Here is a 27255-nt window from a genome sequence, read left to right as displayed (position 1 = left end):
ATAAGGAAGCTGTCTGAACAGCAAGAGACCTGGTGCGAAAAGCTAAAGCTCATTAGAATTAAATCTAGCCAAGGAGATCAAGCGAAACAGCAAAAATTTGTATAGGTACATTAATGGTAAGAAGACGACTAGGGAGGGTGTGGGCCCCCTCAGAAAGGAAACAGGGGAGCTGGTGCCAAGTGATATGGAGAAGGCCGAGGTTCTCAGTGACTTCTTTTCCTCAGTCTTCACTGGCAAGGGCTCCAGCCACACTCCCAGCATCACAGAAGACAATGGCAGGGGTTGGACAGAACTGCCCATCGTAAGTGAAGATCAGGTTCGTGACCATCTGATGAACCTGAAAGTGAACAAGTCCATGGGACCTGATGGGATACACCCACGGGTACTGAAGGAACTAGCGGATGAGGTTGCTAAACCGCTCTCTATTATATTCCAAAAGTCATGGCAGTCTGGTGAAGCCCCACTGACTGGAAAAGGGGAAACATAATCCCCATTTTCAAAAAGGGAAAGAAGGATGAACCAGGCCTCTCAGGCCAAGTTCAGGCCACTCAGTCTAACCTCCATGCCTGGTAAGATTATGGAGCAGGTCCTCCTGAAGGCACTGCTGAGGCAGAAGAATAATGAAGAGGCGACTGGGTACAATCAGCATGGCTTCACCAAGGGCAAATCGTGCCTGACAAACCTGGTGGCCTTCTATGAGAAGGTCACAACATCAATAGACAAGGGGAGAGCAACTGACGTCATTTACCTGGACCTGAGCAAAGCCCGTCCTGCATGACATCCTGGTCTCCAAGCTGATACAATATGGGTTTGATGGAGTGACAATTCAGTGGATAAAGAACTGGCTTGACGGCTGCACCCAAAGAGTGGCTATCAAGGGGTCCATGTCCAAGTGGAGGCCAGTGACAAGTGGAGTCCCTCAAGGATCAGTACTGGGGCCGGTCTTGTTTAACATCTTCGTCAGCAACACGGACAGTGGCATAGAGTGCACCCTGCGCAAGTTTGGTGATAACATCAAGCTGTGTGGGGCAGCTGACATGCTGGAGGGAAGGGATGCCATCCAGGGGGACCTTGACAGGCTGCAGAGGTGGGCCCATGCCGACCTCCTGAAGTTCAACAAGACCAAGTGCAAGGTCCTCCATCTGGGTCGGGGCAATCCCAAGCACCGATATAGGCTGGGCAGTGACTGGCTTTGAGAGCAGCCCTGAAGAAAAGGACTGGGGGATGCTGGTGGACGAGAGGCTCAACATGAGCCGTCAGCATGCACTAGCAGTCCAGAAAGCCAATCGTATCCTGGGCCGCATCAGGAGAAGCATGTCCAGCAGGTCGAGGGAGGTGATTCTCCCCCTCTACTCCACTCTCGTGAGACCCCACCTGGAGTACTGCATCCAATTCTGGAGCCCCTACTAAACGAAAGATATGGACGTGCTGGAACATGTCCAGAGAAGGGCCACAAGGATGGCCAGAGGGCTGGAGCACATCTCCTATGAGGACAGACTGAGAGAGTTGGGGTTGTTCAGTGTGGAGAAAAGAAGGCTCCGAGGAGACCTTATAGTGGCCTAGCAGTATATCTTAAGGGTGCCTACAAGAAAGCTGGTGAGGGACTTTTTAGGATGTCGGGTAATGGTAGGACTAGAGGGAATGGATTAAAACTAGAGATGGGACGATTCAGACTGGACGTTAGGAAGCAGTTCTTCACCCTGAGGGTGGTGAGACACTGGAACAGGTTGCCCAGAGAGGTGGTGGAAGCCCCATCCCTGGAAGTCTTTAAGGCCAGGCTGGACAGGGCTCTGAGCAACCTGATCTAGTGGGAGATGTCCCTGCCCAAGGTCCCTTGTTAAGGTCCCTTCCAACCCTAACAATTCTATGATTCTAATTCTAATTTTCACCCTATATGTGTGACATGGGTTATTCATGTATGAAAAGGGTCATGGAGGAAAATCTCAGACTGAGGAGAATGCTGTTTTCTTCAATGTGGGAAACAATCTAGTTTAAATATTACCTGTTAGGGGATAACTTAGGGATAAATACAAAGCTCTCTGCTATTGCCAAGAGCAGCTGTCCCCATGGACTCAAGCTATAGTGATTCTTAGTTAGCATCTTACTTGCTTCCAGAATGTTAAAAACCATTGAGAAGATAAGACAGAAGACTTGAATTATGCCTCAGACTTTTGTTTATTACATGCAGAGGGACAACACTCTGACCGGGAATGCAGTAAAATTATTTCACTGTGGATTAAGTAGGTTCTCACATTTTCAATCTGCAGTTCTCTAGGGATATGTGAATTTGATGCAATTGTAGTCTTAGAATTCATTCAACATAGAATTTTTTTAGAGCTACCACAATTATCTCAAATATAGAAAAATAATTTGTAAAAACCAAGTGTTTTAAGTTGGGTGCTTTGTAATCTATCTGTATTTTGAGAATTAGTCAAAAGCTCTTTATTTGCTACAGAAACTTTATTACCAAAGGAAATGTGTTTGAACAAATGAACTTGCTAACACCAGAAAGGAATGCTCTTTAAAACATTGGGAACAGAGTATAAGGGTAAACACATTAAAGAAGATAAATTGACATGCCTTTAAATAAATGTGGTACATCTCTAAATTATATGCCAAGATCCTTAAGCCCAAAATTAACATGTTTGGTTAATGAACTCAGAAGCCATACATCATATTATATTGTTTGAGCAGCACAAGTCTTACTGAGACCACTTCTGTTCTTCATTAAGTTGAAATAACTGGCATCAGAAAACCAAAGGTAGTTCCAGCATGAAATGGGTGGCCTTTCTTAATAGCATGTAACTTAGTTACTCTTCAGTACAGTAAGGATATCCTCTTCCACCTCAAGCTTCATGTGATTCTCCTAAATATCAGTTTTAATGCCAGCACTAGCTCTTGCAAATACCTCTTTGAATGCTGTAATACTGGGTACTCCAGCTTGCATACATTTCTCCTTCTAGCTTCTCCATTCCTTTATCCATTAGAGGCTGGTTTTCTTGTTGCAGCTCTCCTGAGGAAGAAAAAATTCAGAATGATGTGTTACTATTGCTTTAAAAATTGAAACGGGGTTTAAAGATTGCCTGTACTAACTATTCTACGTGCAACAAGCATGTGTCATATCCAAAAGTTATCAAAAGTCATCTTTGTTCTGACTGTCTCCAGCAGTTCTAACTGTTGGAGAAAATCTTTTTTTTAAAGGCTGGCCAGCTTTGATGGACAGTACCATTTATTAAGTCTAATAGTCTCCACAGCCCAATTAGTCTACAGATGGGATTAAATTAATCTACTATATTCAGTATACACAGACTTAGCGTTTTGGGCAAGATAAGAACTACTGACTGATTAGCACTTGATTAGTGAACTGAAGGAGCAAGGTCACATAAGGGTAATATATGTCATAGATCAAGCAGATTTTACTGCCGAGAGGGTCAGGAATGACAACGTGTACAGGAACACTAATCGCTTTGTTACATAAATACATTTGGTTGTAGAAACATCATAGGCTATTTATAAAATTGGGACTGTAGTGGATCATGTAGAAAGCATTGTAGGAGGTATCTTCTCCAAAAATTCTTACCCACATTTCTCTCCAGTTTTTCATCATCTTGTCATGTTCGCTGATGGCGCTTCTCCAGGTATCAAATTCTTTGGTCCATCCGTCCTGACCAGTACTATCTGAGAATTGTACATGAGATGATTACATAACTACATAATTATGAAGTAAGTCATTACCTGCTCAGTTGTAGTACTTCCTGTGGAGGATTGGGCTAGAAGGAACAAAACCCACCATCTTGTGCTTCATTTTGCCCTATCTCCTCTTATGTTATTTGGAAATAAGTTCTATTCAAATGGTTATGTCTCTTCCCCTCTGCAGCAAACTTCATAGCCTCCAGAGTAAACAGATTCAGTGCCTTTATCTGTGATTTAAGGTCTAGAAAATATGACCTACACATTAAAGTTCAAACCCATTTAAGCATCACAGGAATGCTCCAGTTAGATCATACCAAGCCTGGGGAGAAGAATGATATGGTACAGCTGACTATGTCCCATTTGTAATTTCCCTGTTTTTTGGTAATGTTAACTCTCAACGGAAAGAATAACTAGGAAGGGCTATTTTACTGCATCTTGATAAAATTCTAGTTCTAATTCTGTCTGCCAGTTTTTCTTGCAGAATGTAACACTCGTGGGTGACATACACAGATGTAACATTTTCTATTTATCTCTCAGGACACCAGCAACAGTATATAATGCTTTTGGAGCACAGTGAAAGACTCCCTTTGTTTTAGATTTACAATAGTTTCATCAAGATGTTCTCCATTCTGCTTCTGAGACAGACAACTTGTGTAACTCCTACTGCTTTTCTCTGTCACTGAAAAAAGGGTTGAGTTGTTCTTGACAAATTAATGTTTGTTATTAACCAGCTAATTAATTTTTCCTTCACTCTGCCAAGAAAATCCATACTATATCATCTTCATTGCTTTTGCTGTCTTTTTAAAGACTATTTAGACCTCCAGGCCTGAATAAGTTCTCAAAGGTTAGTTGCAAATGACTCTCAAGTTGCTTCAGTCAGTTCTGGGTACCCAAAGATCTTGCGTAGCTGCAGAAGTTAACTAACTGACCTCCTGCTCAGTTGGTGTCCAAGTGAAGAGGACTGGCCTCACTCGGCTACAGGTAGTTTACAAATAATCTGATTTTTCAGAATCCTGGGTGGTGGGTGTTTCACTTTACCATCTGACTTTCTTGGCATTAAAGCATTTTTCTACATTACCCTGTAATGTTCTGGCAGAGTACTTATTTTTAACTCCTCTGACTTCCAGTTTGTGCCTATGACTATGCCAGTTTTGGTTTCATTTCTAGATCACAGCTGCTAATTTGCAGGTTAGTCCTTTGTGGGAGGGTGTGGAAGGAAATTTTTATGGCTCTAAAACCTTTTCATAAACAATTGAAGTGGATACTAATACAGTAAACAAGAGTTACAATCTTCAGATATGCACATGCTTTATGGGTGTAAATTACTGAGCTTTATGCATATCAGAGTCAAGCCAAACATGGCATACGTTCAAAACCAGCCTACCTTTATCTTCCACTGTGATGTGCACTTCTGATGATATGTTCCCAACTTTTGAGATGAATGAACATTTATATTCTGTATTTTCCAATACTGAGTCTTTCACCCAACTCAGAACATGCACTCTGCCATCAAATAGCATATGAGATTGTTCAGTGATACATGCCTTCATCTTCTGTCCGTTCTTCTTCCAGACAAAATAGGAGTCATCTGGACCTGTAAAAACATCAGTCAGCTTATTTTGTAAGAAAATACAAAATGAGTCTTTGAAAAGAAAACAAAACCCTAACAACCTGAAGGTTAGGCTCAAAAGCATAAATGGTTGATTGTAATGTTTTAGGTTTCTTCATCTGAAATTCTGGGAATGAAAAACCTGGGATAAAAAGGAGCTAGCACTGGTAATTTAGGTTCAAGGCAAAATTGTAAATCAGTTCCTATGTATAAATTAATTTTGTCTGGATTGTCACAAGGGGGAACTTACCCCACAAACACGATAGAGCACATGATAAAGATCAGCTCTATCTGCCTATGCAATTTTCTGTAGAGCTAGGCCGTGTTACCTACTGCTGATCAAGCTATCTTCTGGTACAAAGCCGAAACCATCAGAGACATGCCTTACAAAATCTGAAGTAAAGGCCAGTAGGGGAAAAAGTTCAAGATCTCAGTGTGTCAAAGATGCTGGAAGTAATAAAGAAGCAGAATTGGAAAAAACACAGAAACATTAGTCACAGCAGGCAATTAGGCAAGACAGAACTTGGAAGAAGCCTGGATCAACAACAAAGAGCAATCTAATCTTTTAGCCTTGTTGCTATTATTCGTCTTAACCTGTGAGGACAGAATTTGAATAAATCAGAGATTGATGCTTGCCCAGAGGACAGAACAGTTGTTCCCAGAAAATTAGCAAGGTTGGCTGAAGCGTACTTGGCAGTGTCAGAGCTTTTTCATTTAAAAGAAAGACATCTGGGCCAAGCTAAGAACTGTGTGGTAATTCTGATGTTTAAAACATGCCTATTTCTCCCTCAGGGCCTGGAATGCAGATTAGCCTTAGCAAGAGACAACATAAAGAGAAATTTGGCTTAAAATAAACTTTTGCAAGTATCTCCTGAGAGAACAGGTAACCTACTACAGAAGTCAGCTTTTACTATGAGCATTTCAGTTTGCAAGGCGGTGTGGCATTTTTCTCTAGAAAATGATTTGATTCTATGTCAGTTTTTAGATAATCATGCAGGCAGACCAAAAAAAAAAAAAGTATTTACATCTGTGCACTTCTTCAGCATAACATTAAATTCTTTAAAAGTTTGGAAATAAAACTAACATACTACAAATATGGAGACACAAAAGGAGAGAAAGGGTGAATGATAGAGAGCATGATCTAGTTAAAGCCTGGTAGAGTATCTCTCTGAAGGAAAGAGGGAGGGAGGGAAGTGACACAATCTCTTGAGAAGGACTGACAACAGCTCTGACAAACCGGAGAGGGCAAGCATACACTAAACTGAAAACAGCTAGCCCAGCACCCACTCATGAAAAAAAAAAAAAAAAAAAAAAGTGTTTTATGGATTATTGTACTCATTCTAAAATTAACAGTAGATAGGTTGCATGTTGCTAAAATCATGGGAATTCTGTAACCGAGGACAAATTATTTCAGGAAACTAATGCTGAAGTTGGAATTTGGACAAATGAGAGGAATAGTAAGTCAAGCACAGCAGAAAAACAGAAATCATCTAAGTAAAAAAAAAAAAAAAAAAAAAAGGCTTTGAAGAGTAGAAACCTACTTCAAAATCACTCTGGGTTATAATTTCTAACAGATGCCACAATAAATGTGACACAGCATTAATACAGAAATGAAATGAAGTGATAGTGTTCACAGAGGACAAGCTGACTTGGAGATTTTAAGACTAATTTGACCACGGTGAAGATCAGTAAGAAGAGGGAATGCTGTGGCAGAAGCATCAGGGTGAACTTTTCCAAGTGTAGAAGTGTTATTACTCTAGCATTGTAAAGCTAAAAGCCCACTGCTTGAGTAAAGCCACAAGCTCGTTTTATTTGCAGCAGTTCAAGCCCTAACACATGGGAATAGGGCCAATACACTAAACCCATGAGCTTGAAAAAAGGCTATTTCAGGGCCATGTGAGGAAGTGGCATGTTCAGTGCAGGACACTTCCCTAACCTTACTTCAAATGTTACCGTTCACACCAGAGAACCTGCTCTACTTTCTGGTCTAAAGATCACAATTGTTCCAGAAATCTACCAAAAGCTCAGTTTAGACACACACTTCACCTAAAGACTAAAATCCAACAGCTTCCCTATACGGGAATTTTTGCAAGCTGTGTTGTTTCAGGCTGGTCCCTTAAAAAGTTGCAGCTGGGCAAATTTACCCTAGCTTTGTTTTCTGTACAGTCAGAAGCACTGGAAATCCCCAGAAAGTAACACTCATACAGATTAGTCAACAGCAAAATCTAGGTTAAAGCAGTAGTCAGGGTTTTTACTGATCTTTATGTTTCACTGCAGTTTATTGCTGAATTTCAGGCACCGTACTATTAGTTTCTCTACTTTTATTTCCTTTTCAGGGTTGATCAGTAGAAAAACTACACTGTGAAACAGTTTAATCTGCAAAAATATTGAATCTTATTTGTTAAGTGCAAATTTTCTACAACTCTAGAGTGACATAAATTCAGACTCGGATGTAATGGTTAGAGAAATATTTTTTGAAGATAAAGGGAATTAATATGAACATACACTCTGTATTTGCTACTGTTGCTATAATACAAGTTAATTACATGTCTAACACAAACTTTAAAATACAAATTTCTAACACGTTTGATCTACTTACGTTGTCATCCATTTTAAGAATGCTTGAAAGATTTAAAAAAGTCATCTTATTAAAACAACATTCAAGCAGAGAATTAAACAGCAAGTCAGATATATACGTAACTACATTTAAGCAACAATGAAAGATATTCAAACAGTTAGCTTTGAAAGCATTGCTTCAGTCTCAGTAGATATATTATTAATAATCAACTTCACCACCATAAGAATTTTAGAAGGGGAAAGGTTAACTACCAAACTACCCCTTTTCTCTGCCTAAACTCCTTCATAATTTCCAGTGTCAGTGGAAGTGTTTGCTACTTTTCCATATATATTTCATTTTCTGTACCTCTGCTTCCAGCACTCTGAGTGAAATGGAACTGCCCAGATAGTAACAGCCCAGGTACTGTTCAGGTAGTTTCTGCTGGCAAAATGGGTTCTCTGACCTAGTTAGGTCAGGCAGGTTTGCACAAACCATGTATTTAATAGCCAGATGATTTTGCCTCAAGATTTTCCACAAGGAGAAATTTCAGCAGCCATAAATAGCATTAAAAACCCACAGTCTAACTGTATTCACTGAATTATTGGTGTAAATTCAATCTTAGGTTAAAACAAATAAATCCACATTTAAAGAATTGAAGTATACAGCTACAGATTCAGAGCAGCATGCTGATGTGCCTGATGAACTGCACCAAATTAAGTATTTGCCATATCCACATCAAATCCTAGTAACATTTGTCTTTCGAGAAAGCTTGGAGATACTAATTCAAAAGCAAGAGATTGTGGATTAAGTAGAGTTTGCTGACATAAGGCTGAGGTGGGGGAGCAAGAGGGAGTTCTGGCTAAGCTAGCAACTTTTGCCAAATGCTGCAGCTTGCAGAGCTGCGTAGATGTTTCAAAAGCTACCCAATGAAGCTGTATAATGAAACACTCAGAAGCACTGCCCCATTGCTGTTGGTTTATCACACTGTTTTTTGTCATTTTTAACATGGTTCTTGGAGGGTAACATTAAAACAAGGCTTCCCTATACATTATTCAGAGAAACACTTCAAGCTAGAGGGAGATGAGTTGGGTAAAACAAAGCATGAGCCACCAGCAAGCCTAAATCTCTTAAAGCTTTCCCTAGCTAAACTGATCTCTGAAAATTGACAGCAAATTGAAACCAAGTGAAGATAGCTGATGGGTATCCCACAGAGACATTCTAGCGGGGTAACAAAAAGTCTTTTTCATGAATTCCTATAATTTACACATGGAACAGCTACCAGAGGCTATACTCAGTGACACGAAGTTTAGATTTTGGAAAACACTCCCCTGTATTCCCCAATATACACCAAAACCCTTTCCAAAGCTCACAACATGCAGCACATATAATTTTAAAAAAAAAGTTAATCTTAAAAAAAATAGTGGCATCTGTATTTAACGCTTGCTATCTCGCTTGCAGCTTTCACTGGATGCTACTGAACTAAACATCCGAGATTTCAGAAAACCAAGATCACATAGGAAGCTCTCATCTACAGCAGGGATTAAGTTTTAAAAAACCGCTATAATCTGGGTGCAGAAAGGTTATTTTCAATCAGATATCAGAGTTAACACAGGAAAAGGTTAGGCTAATATGGAAAACAGCCACCAGCACTACCCAGTACATGAATGAAAGTTAGATTTAAGGCTGGTCACAGTTTCTGGAGTTGTAGGAGCCTGAGTCACTCTTGTTGACAAGCTAGCAAACTAATAGATAGTAAATGAAGCAATCAAGAGGGTAAGAGATTGGAAAAGTGGGGGAAGAAACAATCTTTAAATTGAGACAAGCATCTTCGCAGTTTTCTGAAAACAGTGTACATTGTTATATGTACAGCCCATATCTCAGATAACTGGTGGGGGTTTTTGTGGTTTTGTTTTTTGGTCATTTTTGGTTGGTTTCTTTGTTTTTTAAAAGGGGCAATACATTCTAGAAAACAAACTGGAAATAGCTTGACAGCAACGAAAGAAAAAAAAAATCACTTAAAAAGTCAAGGAAAACAGGCCTCTCTGAAATGCCAAAGAATATTACTTCAAACACCAAATAACTCATACTGACAACGCATGAAAATTGATGCAGCCTTATCAAGGCAGATTAACAGCAGGAAGTGCAATGTGAACCACATAAAAAGCTGCAAGAAGTCACCAGAGTTGGCGATGCAGAGCGCATGCAGATGAAAGTAGGACACAGCATCTGCCTTCTCAGAATGAAATTTAAAAGCAGATTGGGGAAATGGCTGATTCACCTATGAGATGAAAATGCAAATCATAACTTTCCACGTTTCCCAGCATGAACAGCTGTTACTTAGATATCCTCTGAGTGGGTCCAAAAAAAGTTTTTTTCAATTGGAACCCAGATAATTGCCTGTGAAGAATAAATGAACCACTAGCAAGCTAGAACTAGGCACTGGCAGAAAAAAATAGTTTCCAGTTTGAGTTTGCTTACTTATTTTTGGGACTCCCATCAGCTAACAAGGTTACCATGTTTTTAGAATTTTTAAATTTTTAGTTTTAGAATAAAGTGAAGAAAACTGGAGAACATGTTTTAGGGACATGCTCTCCACAAATCATTCCTGCTCTCCAGAGAGCACCAGCTACTGCTTTTACTCCTTTGTTTGCCAGACAAATCCAGCAGGAATATCATTGTAGGAGATGGAAATGAGATTTTCGTCTCCACTGAGGGGACAAAGCATATGATATGTTGAAGCAGCCCTGGTGAAATGGTTAAATAATGGTGACAGCTATGTTCCAAATCAGCCACCACACTGAGAGATTAATTATTAAAAGTCTACAGGTTTTAGCTGTCATGGGGAAGACAAGAAAAATAAGTGTACAGGTACGAAGTTTGCAAACAGGGCTGGTGGCAGTAACAAGAAGTTCTGACGAAAAGAACGTAAAGTTGCAGTCACGCTCCAGAGACTTTGACACCAGTCCAAACCCATTAGCTCTCACTAGTCAGGACTGGGAAATCCAGCTTCTCAATCACAACCAGGGGTTAGAAATTAGTACCAATGTACTGCTCCGAGATGAGATATTAGTGAATCAGAGTTGCATATTAGCAAGGAGAAAAACAGTTCAAATATTTGTGTTTAATTGCAAAAGAAGAAAGGCTAAGCTGGCAGGTCAAGTAAAACCTTGTAAGCAAAGGGTATATAGAGGGAAATACACAGCAGTGAACCCCTCTCCTGAGAGATGACACATGCCAAAAGTAATTTAGAAATTACATTTGGATCTCAAAGACCTTGATGTGAAGCAAACTTCTTTTATACATACTTAGCCACGCTATGAAAGCTGCCATGGATCCTGTAATACCTCTTTTTCTTGCACTCTTGTAGTCTCCCCATGCAAATTAAATTCAAATACTCCCTGTTCTGTGACCAAATCAGTTTGTGTCTGCAAATGGCCTGTGCAGCACCTGATTCCAGAAGTAAGCTGGAACTAAACAGCAGCAAACTTCACAGGGGTACTCCTTCATATAGGTACCAGCTGTTTTCCTTGGTCTCAAGAGAGTCTTTGACAAATTGTTTTCTCAAAAGGATGGCTTATTCAAACTATGCAGATACCAATCAAAAACTTTCAAAACCATGCAATGGGCTTAATTTACCCAAGCGCTCTGCTGACTTATGATGCAACTGATAAAATTCACCACTGAGTATGCAAGAACACTTACTTACTGGTATATATGGGACACGCTACAACATGCATGCAGTTTGAAATGTTTTAAGCACGTTACAACAGTAATAATTATTTGCAGGCTACAGCAGCTATTCCTAACTGGAGTGATTTCCTCATGGGGAGAAAGATATTTTAATGTTTCTTCTGTTTTAAGCATTTATAAATTATCATAAATCACACAAGAAAAGGTTTCCCAACTGCACCTTATTATTCATTGCACAGGAAAAACCTGTATAAATGCAGTCTGCAGCACACTGTGAAAGGTGTTCTATTCACCAGGGAAAAAAAAAAAAATGAAGGAAATCCTTTGAAGAATTAATAAGACACTCTTAGTTCTACTTCTCCTCCTTAGTCTCCCCTTTTTTAACTTAATGTGCCTTATGCTTAAATTATGTTCACATTGAGTTTATTCTAGCCCTTACAAGAAAATATTTATTAAAAAAAGGGGGGGAAGGTGTTGTTCTTGCACAAATTTCTTAGTGTGATCATAGCATTTGCACATAAAAGTGCACAGCAGAAGAAATTTCTACAGAAATGTTTCAAAAGCTGCTGTCAATGCCAGAGTTTGAGAATGGAGCATCCATGTCAGTCCTTACAGGAATTAGTTTTCAATTATCTTACAGAAGTCACTATGGAGGAAGCCATCAGAGACAGGATAACACCAACACTTACAAAGGTGTTTAATGCTGTTGGCTTTGCGTGCAGAGTCAGATGTAAGAGGGCCACAGCAGGCCCATCAGGCTGAAAAAAGAAGTGCCAACGTTGTAGGAAGATAACTGCAGCCCTAAAATATTGCAATCTTAAAGTAACAAGGAGGATACTTCTAGTGTCTGTGATTTTTTTAATGGAAAATGGGTCTACAATATTTACTTGATTTTATAACCTTAAGACTTTTAAGTCCTCTTTCAGTTAATATATTAAATGAATCTTAATTTTTTCAAGTTATCTTCTAGATGTGTCTCAAATAACAAAAAAGGTGGCATGTCACTGGTCTACAAGAAGGAATGGTTTTATCGTACCAAGATGCCTTTAAGCGATAAATGTTCAGTCAGTGCAGAAATCACTGAATGAAGTGTTATAAAACTATAAAATCACAAATTAACAGCTACTATCACATTACTGTAGCCAACGATGCTGAAACTGAGTTGTAGACAGATGGCATGAGATAAAACACCAAAGGTCTACTGAGATACTAATTCATAAAGCCGGGTATGGAACTGTTTAACAAAGTACAAACTTAGCATTCCCGTGTAAGGATAAACCAACCAGAGGTTACGAAATAACTATACAGATTAAAGTGAGTGGTATTGCTTCAACAAAGCATCACCATGTAAATCTCAAAATATACTACATAAAATTTTAAAAATTTTAGAAAATTTAAAGTATTTGTGCGATGGATTGAATTGTCCTGGGAGATGCAGAGCATCTCCTCTGCATCTGGCTGCCAGTTAAACCATTATCAGGTTTCAAAAACTAATGATGTGTTTGTCCACAGGCATAATTATTAAGAAACACTAACGAAGGCAGGAAGAGGAGAAGTGCTCAGGATTCTTTTATACAACAGTTCACAAAAAAGAAAAAAAGCTGGAAAACTGCAACTTTTTATAAAACTATGGGAAACTGCTATTCGATATTTGTGTTCTTGTTAGAGTAGAACAATGTAACAACCAAAGTAACCTCCATTTTAAGATTCTGACATGTTGTCATTTAGAGGCCGTAATTTGCAGCACTAGACATTTTGTTGCCTAGCAGAAAGCACTTTCCTGTGCAGGCTCACTGTGCTCTAGGTGCTGCACACCTCTGTGCCTTTCCTTTCTGAGCTCTTAAAGCATTGCACCACGTCAACCAGCAGTGCACTTAAAAACCTCACCCAAGAATGACTTACAAAGCCACTTCCAGGGAGACAGCTTACTCATTTCCACGGATAAGTCAGTCAGTCTCTGATGGATGAGCTCTTCCTCCCAGAGGCTAATCAGCGTGTAGGCACTTTTGAGCCCTACTGCCGAGATCTGTGTTTCATGAGCGCTTGGTGACACCACTACAGCCAACCCTTAGACATCTGGACGCACCCTTGGGAGGGTCTGCTTCAGACTCACTCTGCAGGCACTTTGCCTAGAGCTTTAGCTTTAATCCACCTGCAGCGCATCATATTTTCCCCACCCTTCTGCATGCATTTCAGTGCAGCTTCAAGCATCATTAAACAGTGAAAAACTACAGCGAATCACTTGCAATTCTAATTCTTGCGAGTTATAGATCTGGGAAATTTTCTTGCGTTCCCTTTAAAATAGCATAGCCACAGGGAACATGGGTGTTATCAGATATTCATCTCAATATCTCCATGAAATAGTAACTCCTTTGAAGCATGTTGCTGGGTTTGCAGAACTATGTTCACACTCGCAGGGCTATTTTAATGAGACTGAAAAGTTAAGAAACCATTATGGAAAAACTCCAGCTTCAGACAAATTTGGACATTTGACAGAGTCTGAATCCGCAGGCCAGAAACACAAATATAAAGCATAATGTTTTGCACCGTCTCTGATTATAAATGCATTTAAGTTGTTGCTCAGAATATTCTAGTATCACATTCATCTGTCAAGTTAAGGACATGCTACTCTACAGCTGGGGGAGGAGGTGTCAGTAAAACATCTTTAAGCAGAACCAAAACTGCTAGAAAAATTGTTACTAGTATACCTAAATTCAAAAGAGCACACCAGAGAAACTATAAAGCAGCTGCATACATCATCAGCTCACTGCCTCTTCCTGCACCAGATGGTGTATTTCATTCAATTTATTTGAAGCCTGCCTCAAATGTCTTTAAAGGGTTTAAAAATTCTGTAACAGGGGAGAAAAGTTCTACTAGAGAAACCTAAAGTTTGCCAGTGTGTTATCTAGCAGGCACGTTTCTCTGGAGAAACATGAAGGTGTGAGACTTTTCAGGAGAGCAGAGAAACTGGGAAGCAGTTTGTGTGGGAGAGAAGGGAGATGTATTCCTTCCTTTTCAGAAGGGCAGAACTCCACTCTTGAAAACCTCATTTTCCAGAAAAAGATAACAACATGTGACAAGTGGCTGTGCTGTATTCACTTTAATTTAACGTTGCTGGAATGAGCCAGTTACAAGGTTGTAAAAGTATTATCCTTAGGTAAGCCTTCAGGTTAAAACGTGGGATGAATAAGAGATGGGTAAGAGAACTCACCAACTCCTGCTGAGTTTCCAGACAGATTGAAGCAGACATTTACAATTAAAAAAAGGAAGAGATTCAGTAATTCTCATAAAAATAAAACTAGAAACTTAATTAAAACTAAGCTTCGGGTTTCTGACTGGATGATGAGGCAATCCATGTATTTCCATCACACATTTGCTGATACCATATCTTTTACAGGTACGACATTTAACACACTGCCACTGTCATTTTATCCTTCTGCTCCTTGTGAACACATTTTACCTTCTATTCATAGCTGAGGGAAATAAAGTTCCATTCCGGCTATGTGTATATGAAGACATATCAACAGGCACTGAAGGAATGCGAATAAATCCAAATAGAGAGCTTCATAGTAAAACCACTTGCTTAGCCACCCCCAACCCAGGAGAAACTTCTGCATCCTCACATGCAGGTCCCAGAAGGATGCAAATGATCTGAATCAGTTTTGTATGCTGGTTTGTATTTGTTGGATTTTTTTTTAAATCAATGGAATAAAGTTGTAATTCTGGGCAAGAGAAGGGTGTGATGTATCAGCCAAGCATCTTATTTCCCAAAGGGAGTAAAGCCCCCATCCATAACACAAAATCCAGGCCTTCACTGCTTTTGGAGAGAAGCTGGAAATGCCTCCACAGCTGGCTCACCCTGCCCCTGCCTGTGCCATTACTGCATCTCCTGGGTATCTGATTCTTGTTACAATTTCCACTATTCATCCCTGCCTCCTCCAGAGTGAGTTCGACAGGCTGACTTTATGACACCGCTCCTTGTTTCTTAAGTTCACTGCCAAGGCAATTGCAATTACTGACAATTTTTAAAAAGCAGTACGAGTATCACGTTAAAACAGACATTGTTAGAAGAAAAAGAGTAATTTTAAAATAAATTCCAGCTCTGTAGCACAGTTATTAAGCAGTTTAACTCCTTGGTGCTGTTTATGCTATTTGTACAATTTTTTGATGGTAGACAATAAAAATTTTCTGAATTGTCTATAGCAGCAGTGAATACACTATTGCTGAAAGAACCCTGATCCTGCTATTGGTCTTTTTAGCCATGAAAATACAAATCATGTTAGGATGTACTCTAAAAAAGATTTATGCATTTTGATCTGATTCCATGCCACACTAACACACACTGAATCACAGAGCAATATGAAACAATGGTACTTTTTAAAATGAATCTATATCTGTATTCTTTGCTTTTAAAGAATAAGGTTACATTTCAAGACCTGGTTAGATCCATTAAATCTCACTTAGCTGAAACAGGCAAATATTATCAAAAAAAAAAAAAAGAAAGCTGAGTGACAAATGTTGAATTTCTATAGAAAAAGACAGCTTTGTTCTTCTCTTGTACACCTCAGACAATATACCCTTCATAAAATGGAAGTTGCCATTACTGTAAGTATTTTGCCATTTGAAATAAGTTAACGTGAAAAAGGAGTAACCGACCTGGTCCAGAAGAATACGCCACATTCAAATACAACAGAAGTGTATTTCTTAAATTGCATACATACTGACAGTGAAAATATTTACCTGGTGAACAACCACATGCAATCATGATTCAGAGAACGCTTTCAGCATGTAAGTGAGCCTATTAAAGTAAAAATTCACTATTAATATACTAAAGTAGGCTGCTACATCAGAGCCTGCATTTTACAGTACAGCATTTGCAGTTCCAGATTCTTTGTAACAACATGTTGCCAGTACATCTTGAAATGAGTCTTTTTCTTTTTTCTTTTTTTTTTAAACATCAAAAAAGTAAAACATATACAGTACATGGTGACGTATGTAAACTTTTAATGCAGAAAATGCTAGTTTAAACAGTAGTCCTCCAACTTACCTGTGGCTTGGCAGAAGAGGTGAAAGGATCCCTGGATACTAACATGCTGTGCCTGGTCACTTAGGAAAGGTGGCAATAACATCACCTTTACAGGGTCTGTCCTAAACCAAACATCAGGCTGGGTACTGGTGGGTGAAGGAGGTGAATCACTTCCCACACACGACAGAAAGGAGGTACCAGTAGGAGGGAAAGGTATAGGAGATGAGGCTGTGTGACACAAGAGGACAGAAAAGAAGAAAAAAAAAAAAGAGGGTACTAAGGAAAAAAGTTGTAAGAAATACATCACACACTGAAGAAATAATGCAAAAAGACAGATGAATTTTAGAAGGGTAATAAGAGGAAGTGTCCCTAAGCCTCTAGAGAAGAGCGCTTTCCTCCTCCACCCACAATTCGTTCTTCATCCTTCCATTCCAATCTCTGCCCTCCCCCAACACCCAGGCTACAACCCATTCACCTAAAGCTGAGAAGAGAATCTGCTTCAAATTAATTACAAAAGTTTTAATTTTTCCCCTTTAAAGGAAACCACAAGGAACATTAGGGACTTGCAATATGGGAAGCAGTGTCATTGTGTCAAGTTTCATAAAAGTCAAGATATAATACAATTTGTTTTAATATTTATTCTGTTATATGTACATAATTAAAAATAGAAAAATAAAAGCAAACTGAATCTTATAAAATATAAACTGTTTACACTAAGATGGTCTAAATTATGTTCACATGAAAGTTAAAACAGAAAAGCAGCCCAGGCATACTGCTATTTACTGTTAAAACATATTCTACTTCTAGCAATAGTTACAGAAAGATGCAGTGAGAAGAGCAATTCTTCAGGACTGTACCACACAAAATGCTTTTACAGACAAACAGTGCTGCTGTGAACCAGGCTAAGACCAAATGCACACTTTCATGTTTGCAGGCACGATTCACATAAACAGTTCAAACGATTGATTGTTTAAGCAGCTTCAGTTTCAGCCTCCAGTTGTATAGGAGATTGGAAGGTGTCATCCAGAAAGTGTGACGCTGCAAAGATTTGTCACAAAAAGAAACTGAGTTATTTCTGAATCTGAAACAAAGAAAAAAAATCGGCAATGTTTTCTCATCAGGCTGTATCCTAACCGTCCATTCCAGCAAGTCACTAGCTGAATTATTGTAGGTAATTCTTCACGATTCCTGTTTCACTTCCACAGTGCAAAAAAACTCTCTCTGTGTCACCGCTAACTAGCAGCTGCTTGCCTGTACTGTTTCATTCAAACAAATAAAAATTAAAAAAAAAAAGAAAATTAAAAAAATCCAGTTTTAAATAGGAAATAGAACACGACTATGTTCAGCTTGCAGGGGGCAGGGGGCGGGGACAGAAGAGGGGAGAGGGGAAAAAAAAAAGGAAAAGCATTTCTAAATCTATTATTTCCCTCCCCTCCAACTTATGCCATATTATGTACTGGTATTGTTGTACCTAAATTTCTAGAAAGCAGCAAAGAAAAGAAGCCTTTAAACAAGATTATCCCTGAGAGTCTTACACAAATCAAGCCGATGCTATCCCCATTATACCTTGAGATTTAAGATACTTAAAATGCAGTTAAACAAATTAACTTTAACGAACTAAAGAGACCTAGTGTGCCAAAACACAAAGCATAAAACTAAAAATAATCACTAGAAGGAAAGAAAAAATATGTCCCAATCTGGACAAAAGTCTATAATTTACCAATCTGATAAACTAAACTTAATTTCCAATTTGGAATTAAAATTAAACTAGGTCTTTTTTTAATGGCAGCTAATATGTGTAGACTGAAGTACCTTTTAAAGCTAACTGAATTAGAAAGTTACTTTTATCCTATGGAAGAACAGAGCTGAAGAACAAGCAAGTAATTGTTTACTGGAGCAAAGCACTTGGTGGGGGAAAAATTGGGAACAAACAAATGGTGATCTGAAACTGGCCATTTAAAAAAAAAAATAAAAAAGACAGTACAACACAAGATGCTATGGTCTGCAGACAAGAACACTGCTTCTCTAATCGGGTGAGATCTGAAAGCAAGTTGGCTTGCTGTACAGTTTAGGCATATAATCCCCACTATGACTCAGCTGTCACACCCACGGTCTCTGTGCTAAAATAGCTAGTCGTAGGACCACAGCTGATCTCCACCACTGAAATGGACGATTGGGTCCTTCAGTCCCCATCCACGTCTGAGTCAGCATACTTGAGCTCACACTTGACATCGAAGGGCTTGTCCTTCGCCTCTTGGGATGCCTGTGAATCCCCAGGCTGCAGCTGGCCATTCCCGCAGTCAGGCTCAGTCTCGTAGCCGGTGTCATGTGCCAGCTTTGGCTGCTCCCCACTCTGGTGGCTGATGCTGCCTTGCTCCACCAGTGTCTCCTTCACACTTTGCTCACAATCAGAAAAATCTGACTTGGTTTTCTTCTTACCCAGCAGCATGATAGAGCGAAATTTCAAGCACTGCCCTGGCAAGTACCCTTTGTAACAGTTGTAGGACAGCAGACACAAGAAAAGGATAAAAAAGAAGAGGAAGAGGAACATCAACAGGAAGTTATCATTTGACTTGAGGAACATTGTCTTTTCTGGGACCGCATCAGGAACTGAATTGAAGAGCTCTGTGTTGGAGGCTGCACTTGTTAGGACAGGGCCAATGGGCTTTGTTACTACCCTTGCTGTTGTTACTGGTACCATATGAGTAGTCAAGGTGTGAGCAGTAGACCCCTTGGTTGATACAGCTGACACTTTTGGCACATCGCTATTACCTTCTGTTGGTGCAGCTGCTGTGGTGGGACCCACTGTGGTGTGCTGGATCTTTTTCAGTTCCAAAATGTGCTTAGCCAGCACTTGAGAAAATTTCTTATTCTTCACTTTTTCTTCTGACAAACACTGGTAAACACCACTGTCTCCTTCTGATAAATTGAATATGAGCAGTGCCTTTTCCAGCAGGCGGTACTTGGGACTCTCCACTCTCAGTACGTCATCTTTGAACTTCCAAACTACCTGTGCCAGATTGGACTTTTGAGAACACTTGAGTTCTGCTGTGCTCCCATGCTTGAACGTATGCTGTAGGGAATTCTCTCTTACTTTATCTGGAACATCAAAATAAATGTGCAGAGTATCAGCAATGATCCCCGTTTGCTCTAATCTGTACAGTTTCATGAGACTGTACAATAGTCTTAATGGAAATGTAAAGATTATGACATTCAGATTACCTCACGAGACCAAGATGACAGCATGTAAGACTCCCAGTGAAATACCAAGCTACAGCTGTGTGTGAGACATCAAGACGAACTAAGAGATAGGATACCTCAAACTCTAAGACAGCCTCCACTGCTAAAGATGAGACCTTATTGATCAATAACTGAGCATGCATCTGAGACAAGATGCTGAACTTGGTATCACTTTATATGCAATTAATGCATTTTAAGTAAATCAGTAACTTCAAAATAACCAAGAATAAATTGAACAAAGTGCTGTTAGTCAAAATTCTCTTCTAAAAAAAATAACAGCATTTATGGTACACCCACAGTGCAACACTACAAACTAACAAAAAAACCCTAACAAGCTAAACTCTCATGGTGGACCCTGCTTTGCTTGTATTAGAAAAAAATGAAGTACATCAAACTCTTCAAAGCATTTTTAACTGAAGTACACATTTCCTGTAACACTACTACTCTTTAAGATCTCCTCGATCTGGTGGCAGCAGCACACACTATAAAGAAAGGACTTGTAGTTACTTGCATTAAAGCACTATGGAGGGTACTTCAGCTGCTCTGCATCATGTTTTGAGTCCCCCTCCCCTCTCACCATAAACCCAGCTTTTTTTCAGCTTTTTTTTTTTTTTTTTTTGATCCAGCAGCAATAACGAAGCACTTATCAAGGCTCACAGCAGTATGTCAAATGCTGTATCACAGAGACAGCAGCCTCTGCAATACAAGTACTTATGGTAAATATTGCTTTAATCACAAGTCACTGTTGAGGTACCCCATTCATTTCAGGTGTTTCTGCACTGCACACTGAGATGTATACAAACACAGACATTTTAAGACAACATGCAGGCTGTACAGATGCTCTAATATTCAAAAGCAGAATCTCATATCTATTAAAATATAAAATGGTGTCCAGATAATCACAAAAACCAAGCTGAGCTAAACAGAACTCTTTCACTACTCCACCTAGACATGCGAAAGAGCTCTTCAAAGACTAACTCACCAGAACAAGACGATGCATCTCCACCTATGTTCTGAATCCAGTTCCTGTAAAAGGAAGTCCAAGTATTACAACTTCAAATCTTATTTCCTATAGCCTGCCCATCCTCTCGTAGTAAGATTCATCTTATCTAAATAGCACATGAGATGGATAGGAAAAAGTCTGCATTTGAAACCATTCAAAATAGAAACCATAGAAAAATACCAGTTACCAGTAAGGGGCAAGACTGACACAGTACTGATTGTAACTGTAAAGTAATCAAAGGCTACCATTACCTTTCAATTTCACTTTCTTTAAAAATATCAATGCAGGAAGCTTTAAGGGGTTTCCAAGCACAGTAAGGATCCCTTGCTAAAACACAGTCAACACAAGTGGTGTACTTATCACAGAATGCCACCGGAGACTGAACCACACCAGAATTTGAACCAGCATAGAGGTATCTTCTGCCCTAAAAAAAACCAAAGCACAACAACAACAAAAAAAAAATCACAGCCAATCACTTTCTCAAAGTCGAATAACCCAATTCATGAAACAATTTAAAAATGGCTAAAAGTAAAGAGTGGCATACACAGAGCCATGCTTGTAAAAACTGGAGCATGAGGGGAATAAGCATTTTGATTAGCTTTTATTTCTAGAAAGGAAAGGAGACTTATCTTGAAAATATTCAGTGATGCTGTAAGTACAAAAAGACAAAAGAACAAAAACCTGAAATAGATACAGTTTATGAGAATGGAAAGTAACTATGTCTAACCATGGCTTTATCACACAGTTCTTCCACAAATAAAAATGCACCGACAATCCTCATATGAGGCAAAGCAAGCCTGTGCTGATGACACGTCTGTGGCAGACACATGCAAGCCTGAATAGGCAATGCTCACTGTATGTAGGACCTGCTTCTGCCCCCATTAACCCAAAGCAGTCCTACTGCCTTCAGCTCTTCTACCAGTTAGTTCTCTGCAGCCACATCAGCATCAGCCTTGAGTCAAATGCGGCTGCCTACTTGCTACTCAAGGAGGAACACTGGATAGTATTCAAAGGAAACAGCACTGGTATGACACCTAGGAAGAGGAGGATATAAACAGAACAGCTGTTTGACCCACTGTTGCTGGGGATCCCAAACAAGTCTCACTGTGAGCATGGCAGGAAGAGATCACACTCATGCTGAACACCCTTCTCATAAAAGACAGGCAGCTGCCTTATTTCACTCATCTGTTCAGAGCTCCGGGAAACCAATGGCTAAAGGTACACTGTGAATTTACATATTATTATGCAAAGCCTCAAGAAAGGGGCCTGCTCTACCACCCAAACCCACCAGTGACTGACCTTCTAGTCCTTTTGGGAGGCTGTGCACACAAAGTCAAACCACACACACCACCTTGGCAGTGGGTTGGCATCATCCTAGGGTGCTGATAAATCCACCCTACCACAGTTGTCATGGCAAATGAGCAGGACTCAAGCACAGAGTGGCTTTTCCTGTACAGCAACCATATGTATCTTGGTATATAGAAATGTACTCAGGGGTCGTGTCTGCAGTGAGACTGCTTCACTCCAGCAGAATGAATATGGTCACGAAGTGATGGGCAGACATCCAAGAAAGATTTCTAGTAGAGAAACATTCTTCAGAAAATCCTCATGTTTGTGGTGCAGACTTTTGGTCTTGACATTGGAAACAGACTCAAGAAAACAACTAACAGGGCATCTTAGGGCTGAATTTAGGTTTTGGGGCTCACTGTCACTCTTTTCCTAAGGATGTAAGGAGGTTTTGCCACAAGAACTCGTAACAGGTTAGTCTCTTTAATGTAATGATCATGAGGAAGTCGGTCTTCAAATTATGCTAATGAATGATGCATTCTGACTAACAGCATTCTTTAGAGGAAGCTACAAGACCAAGCACAAATCAGTTTGGATCCATCTGAAGATCCATATGAAGAATGCAAACAGCTTTCAAGGAAAATCTTGGCACTGCAAGATGAAAGGCAAAACTGGATTAAAAAAGTATCTGCTAGCACTGCCTGCTAGAAGATGGACTTTGAAAGAGAATCAAATTTCAGAGACATATATTCAAATGCAATCTTTTGGCCTAACATTTAACTTAGGTTAGCATTGGGCTATGCTGCAGTGCCCACAGAAGGAAGTCTGTGGTGTTGCAGACATACAACTTTCTAGAAAAAGTTTCCAACTCTGATGGAAAGCTCCCACAAGGCACCAAGCGCTGCTCATCTCCTAGCGCTCTGCTAGCTAATGTTCAAGCCAACAGTGCAACACTGCGCATGGGTCGTAGTGTCTTGACATGGTTCCCAGCTGGTACATCCATGATTTCAGAGAACGTACAGTGAGCCGAGCAGACCATTTTAAAAAATCCAGACACATCTTTCAGTCAACTGGGAGTTAGAAGGATTTACTGTAGGCGCATCTGACTCTGCCCACCACCCTCCAAACAAGGTGAAGGTATATGGGAAGGGCCTGGAGACTGCTGCAATAATGTCTTCAGCAAGGACTCCGACTCCAGAGAGGTGTGAAGCCCACTGTCAGAGTAACAACTATAATGCTCTCGTAGTTAGCCGATTACAATGGGATGCCACTACACATACCACAATACCAACTACATGAAGGACTTCACTAGCAACTGACTGTTATTGCTACTGTGATGTCCAGGGAGGTAGAAACTTGTGTTTTCAGTCTGGGGAGCAGAAGTAATCCCTGTTTGGGTGGTACTGCAACTATACAACTTTCACGATTCCAGCATCTGACCCAACCTCCTATTCCTCATTGCTGAAAAGAACCGCTGCTTTTACAGGAAGGTACTGGGCAGCACTGCTTCAGTTTTGAGTGTTAGTTTTATATGTCAAAAGTTATTCTAGCAAAAGGAAAATTTCCCCTTGCAGAAGGTACAAGCTGTTACGCTCCACAGTGCCAGGCGGGAAGCAGTGACTTGTTCCAACCCGAAGCGTTGAGAGAAGTTTCTCTGTGAAAAGACAGCATGTTCCCCATGCAGCCCCTATGCCATGTCTCACACTGCCCACTTTCAGGATATTCTTGAGGAACTGAGAATGTGGCACCTAGATTCAGAGAAAATAAATTCTGTGCCATCATTTCTACACTACCCTTGGCTATCAAGTGCATGCTGAAGCTGCTAGATCATGTGTCTTTGGTATCAGGTTGTAATGCCTACCCCTTCCCTCCACTTCCCAGAAATGGAGGAATCGTAATTAAGCTGGTGTATGAATGATCCCACAATTCACTCACAATGGGAAGAATTGGTATTAGCATATTTATTAGAAGAGTTATCTATCATTATCTTCTATCACAGGGCAAATGCTGAAACCTCCTGTAAAAGCAAGGCATTTGAAGCTTTCTTTGCAGATAAAGCAGAAGAAACCAGCAAACATTTTATATATACACACACATGTATACCGACACACACATATATATATATATATATAAAAGTTGCCAGTGTGATGCATCATACAAAAATAATACAAACATCTTTACTGAAATCTGTGAGCACAGTAGTTTTTAATCATTAATTTTCATTTTTCTATCAAAAATATACTCTGTCCTCAAGACTTCTTTCTATTACAAGCATGAAAGGACAAATAAGTGTGCAAGATGAGTATGAAAGAATTACAGCTAAAGCTCTTGTCCACTAGGTTGATCATGTTGGCATGCAAAGTTTTAGTAAATATCACAAAAATAAAAGCTGTTTCTAAGATATCTTGGCAGTATTCCTAAGTCCTTAGCTGCAGAGCATTTATTGATCACTAGGTAGCTACTGAATGCCAGTATTACTACAGACACTTCAAAAAAGTCATTCTTTCCTTAAGAAATGCCAAGATTTTGCCAGTTGAGGAGTCTGATGCTAAAAGCCACTGCTTAGGGTAATAATGTCACAGATATTCATGGATCTGCAGGTCTGAGTAACGAGGGCCAGGAGCCTAACTAGTTTACGAAGTACATACAGTGATTATCCTCCAACTGTCACAAAACCACTCCAGGATTAAATTGAGTGACTGACTAATAAACTTCCAAACTGCTGAGTTTGGAGCCTGTGGCAAGGCTTGTGTCCCCCAGCTGCAGCTGGTGCTGCACCAGGCAGACAGGACCTCACCAGCGGTCCTCACCTCTAGCTGCACCAAACATGACTGCTTGCACGATGCATCTAGCATGTAGGAGACTGCAAGATTTGAGACAGCAGAATCCAATTTGTTACACAATTCTGAGTCTCTCTGCTAGACAAGACTGTTCTCTCTTCTTAGGTCTATTTCCTCAGAAAGATATAACAATTCTTTGCTAAACCCCCGACGATTTTTCCTCACAGATTTGCAATGTCCACAAGGGGTCAGAATTTTCACACTACTCCTAAACCTGAAAACTGGTACCTTAAAACATGTTATAGCTTTCAGCTTCTGCACATGGAATCCAAATGAAGACCTGCACACCTGTGACACACAACTACCCGCATATCTACATACTTTCAGAAGCTTGCCATTTACCAAATACACTGAAATGCAGCAGGCAATACGTGCTATTGCTGCAGTGTGAAGAGTTACAGATGCAGCCTTTGCTTCTGTGCACAGTGTCTTCTTTCATCACGACGCAGTTGCAAGGTGGTAATAAAAAGTTTTGTGGAAGAGCAAAGTGACATGAATGCTGTGATACTTATAGCACTTACTTTTTTGGATGCAAGCAAGAGAGTTTGGACTGGCTCAAAATTTGGAAAAAGCTGTGTTTCTTCAATAATATGCATTCCATTTTCATAGCTGATAGCTTTGTGCAGGGCTCCTTGATCTGAAACAATAAAGCAATATATTTAAGCAAGATCCTTAAAATAAAAAGGCAGTGAAATAATGCACAATTGCTGTAAATTCTCTCAATCTGCTTGCTGTTCAGCTGAAGACTCCACACAGCTCTGTGCCAATGGCAACCATTGCCACCGTAAGGAGCTCTGTGCAAGAAATCACATTGTGGGACAAAGGATGACAATTTAGGGATTATCTTATCTGTGGGTTTTTTTCTGCACTCATTGCAGTTTTGCAGTTCTTTTCCTGCAATACTTTTTCAAAGCACGTAAGATTCTCCACTTACTCACCATGGCCCCTTACGCTTAATGAAAATATCAGCTTGCGTAAAAGCAGTGTAAATATTAAAATCTCAAGAGTTTCTTTTAGAACATACTTCAGCCTAAAGAATCAGTGCATCATTAAAAAAGTGTTTTGCAGAACTCACCTGTACTGATGAACATAACATCATATATGGTGCCATTGAGTGCTCTGACTCTATCTACTACAATCTGAGTATACTTCACATCTCGTTTTATTAGTCGAGGTCTGTCTCCCATTGGAGTCACTGAGTCATCCATTAGAGGATGATCTTTAACAAACTGCAATGTTTTGTCTGGTAAATTCAGAGAACTCATGTAGTTTGATGCTCTGGCTTCCTTGTTTATACACTAGTCAGGGCAGCAGGAACAAACAAAGAAAAAAAAAAAGAGAGACAACCAAATGGTATCATTTACTTGTACAAAATAGAGACTATTAACAGCAGCTACATGCATTTTCCTCTCTGCATTATTTTGGCCAGGAAGCACACCTTTACATTATAAACATTTTACTGAGGAAGGTCCTCAGGTCCTGTAGCACTTTGGCTTCTGTGATGTACTAATCCCTGAGCTTCAGACTACATTTTTGTTTGGGCTGAAAATACACTTTATGAAAACATTCTTTCTGGACTCTTATGCTTCTTAACTACTTTTAACTGTCACCTCATTCAGCAGTAGCAACAGAATGACTGCAGGGAACATGAGAAAGTAAGAAAAGTGTGTGAGAGACCCACTTACGAATATTTCAGTTTGCAGAGCAATGCACTGCATTGAATAAGCCTGCTGAACCTACTGAGACAATGCGAAGATTGCTATACTTCTGTTCATCTGAACTAAAAAGTATCTGATGTTGCCTAGTGTGTACTGTCATCTATTTCACCACCAGAAAATTAGTAACAAAATAATGAAAATACAAAACTAGCAAATAACTCAATTATAAATTAAACAAAACCCACTTTGATTCCCAGACATAAAGTTCAGAATAAATCACTTGAGTGTATTTCTACAAAGTCTTTACAACAAAAAGTATCCAGATCAGGGCAAACTAAAATTAAGATTTAGTAGGTTACATAATATTTTCTAGTTTCTTTACTCCTGGAGCACTAAAAAAAGACTAGTCATCAAATTTAAGATTACAGAAACTTACCGCACCAGGTCGAGGATTAGGAATTTCCCCATTGTATCGTACCCACTTTGTATGAGACTGTTCTACTGTAGCACTCTGCATATATTTTCCTTTTGAAAAAACCTCTTCTACAGTAGACAGATTGTATGCACATACTGCTGACAGCCCCACATTATTCCTAAAAGTTCAGAAAGAAAGAAAAAAAAAATCATAGCAGTAATTATTACTTCTTGTAGT

The 27255-nt window shown here is 39.6% G+C and overlaps 1 protein-coding gene across 17 annotated transcripts in view; it reads right to left on the bottom strand.

The window, feature by feature from the left end:
• Positions 1-2201: 2201 nt before the first annotated feature.
• SEMA4D (semaphorin 4D) overlaps positions 2202-27255 on the bottom strand; it is a 104000-nt gene continuing 78946 nt past the window's right edge. For 10 of the 17 annotated variants that reach the window (XM_063321121.1, XM_063321117.1, XM_063321120.1 and 7 more), the window contains 7 exons: positions 27040-27196; positions 26021-26243; positions 25467-25582; positions 21070-21242; positions 20798-20841; positions 18789-19674; positions 16605-16803 (listed from right to left, as the gene is read on the bottom strand). In XM_063321121.1, coding sequence (XP_063177191.1) covers positions 16743-16803; positions 18789-19674; positions 20798-20841; positions 21070-21242; positions 25467-25582; positions 26021-26243; positions 27040-27196 — 1660 coding nt within the window. In that variant the 3' untranslated portion in view covers positions 16605-16742. The other 7 variants (XM_063321130.1, XM_063321128.1, XM_063321134.1 and 4 more) reach the window with 7 other exon arrangements.

The sequence above is a fragment of the Chroicocephalus ridibundus genome, chromosome Z (genome assembly GCF_963924245.1).
Source record: "Chroicocephalus ridibundus chromosome Z, bChrRid1.1, whole genome shotgun sequence".
Lineage (NCBI taxonomy): Eukaryota > Metazoa > Chordata > Aves > Charadriiformes > Laridae > Chroicocephalus > Chroicocephalus ridibundus.
Note: the sequence above shows the minus strand (reverse complement) of the source record. Positions and strands in the feature narration are given on the sequence as shown.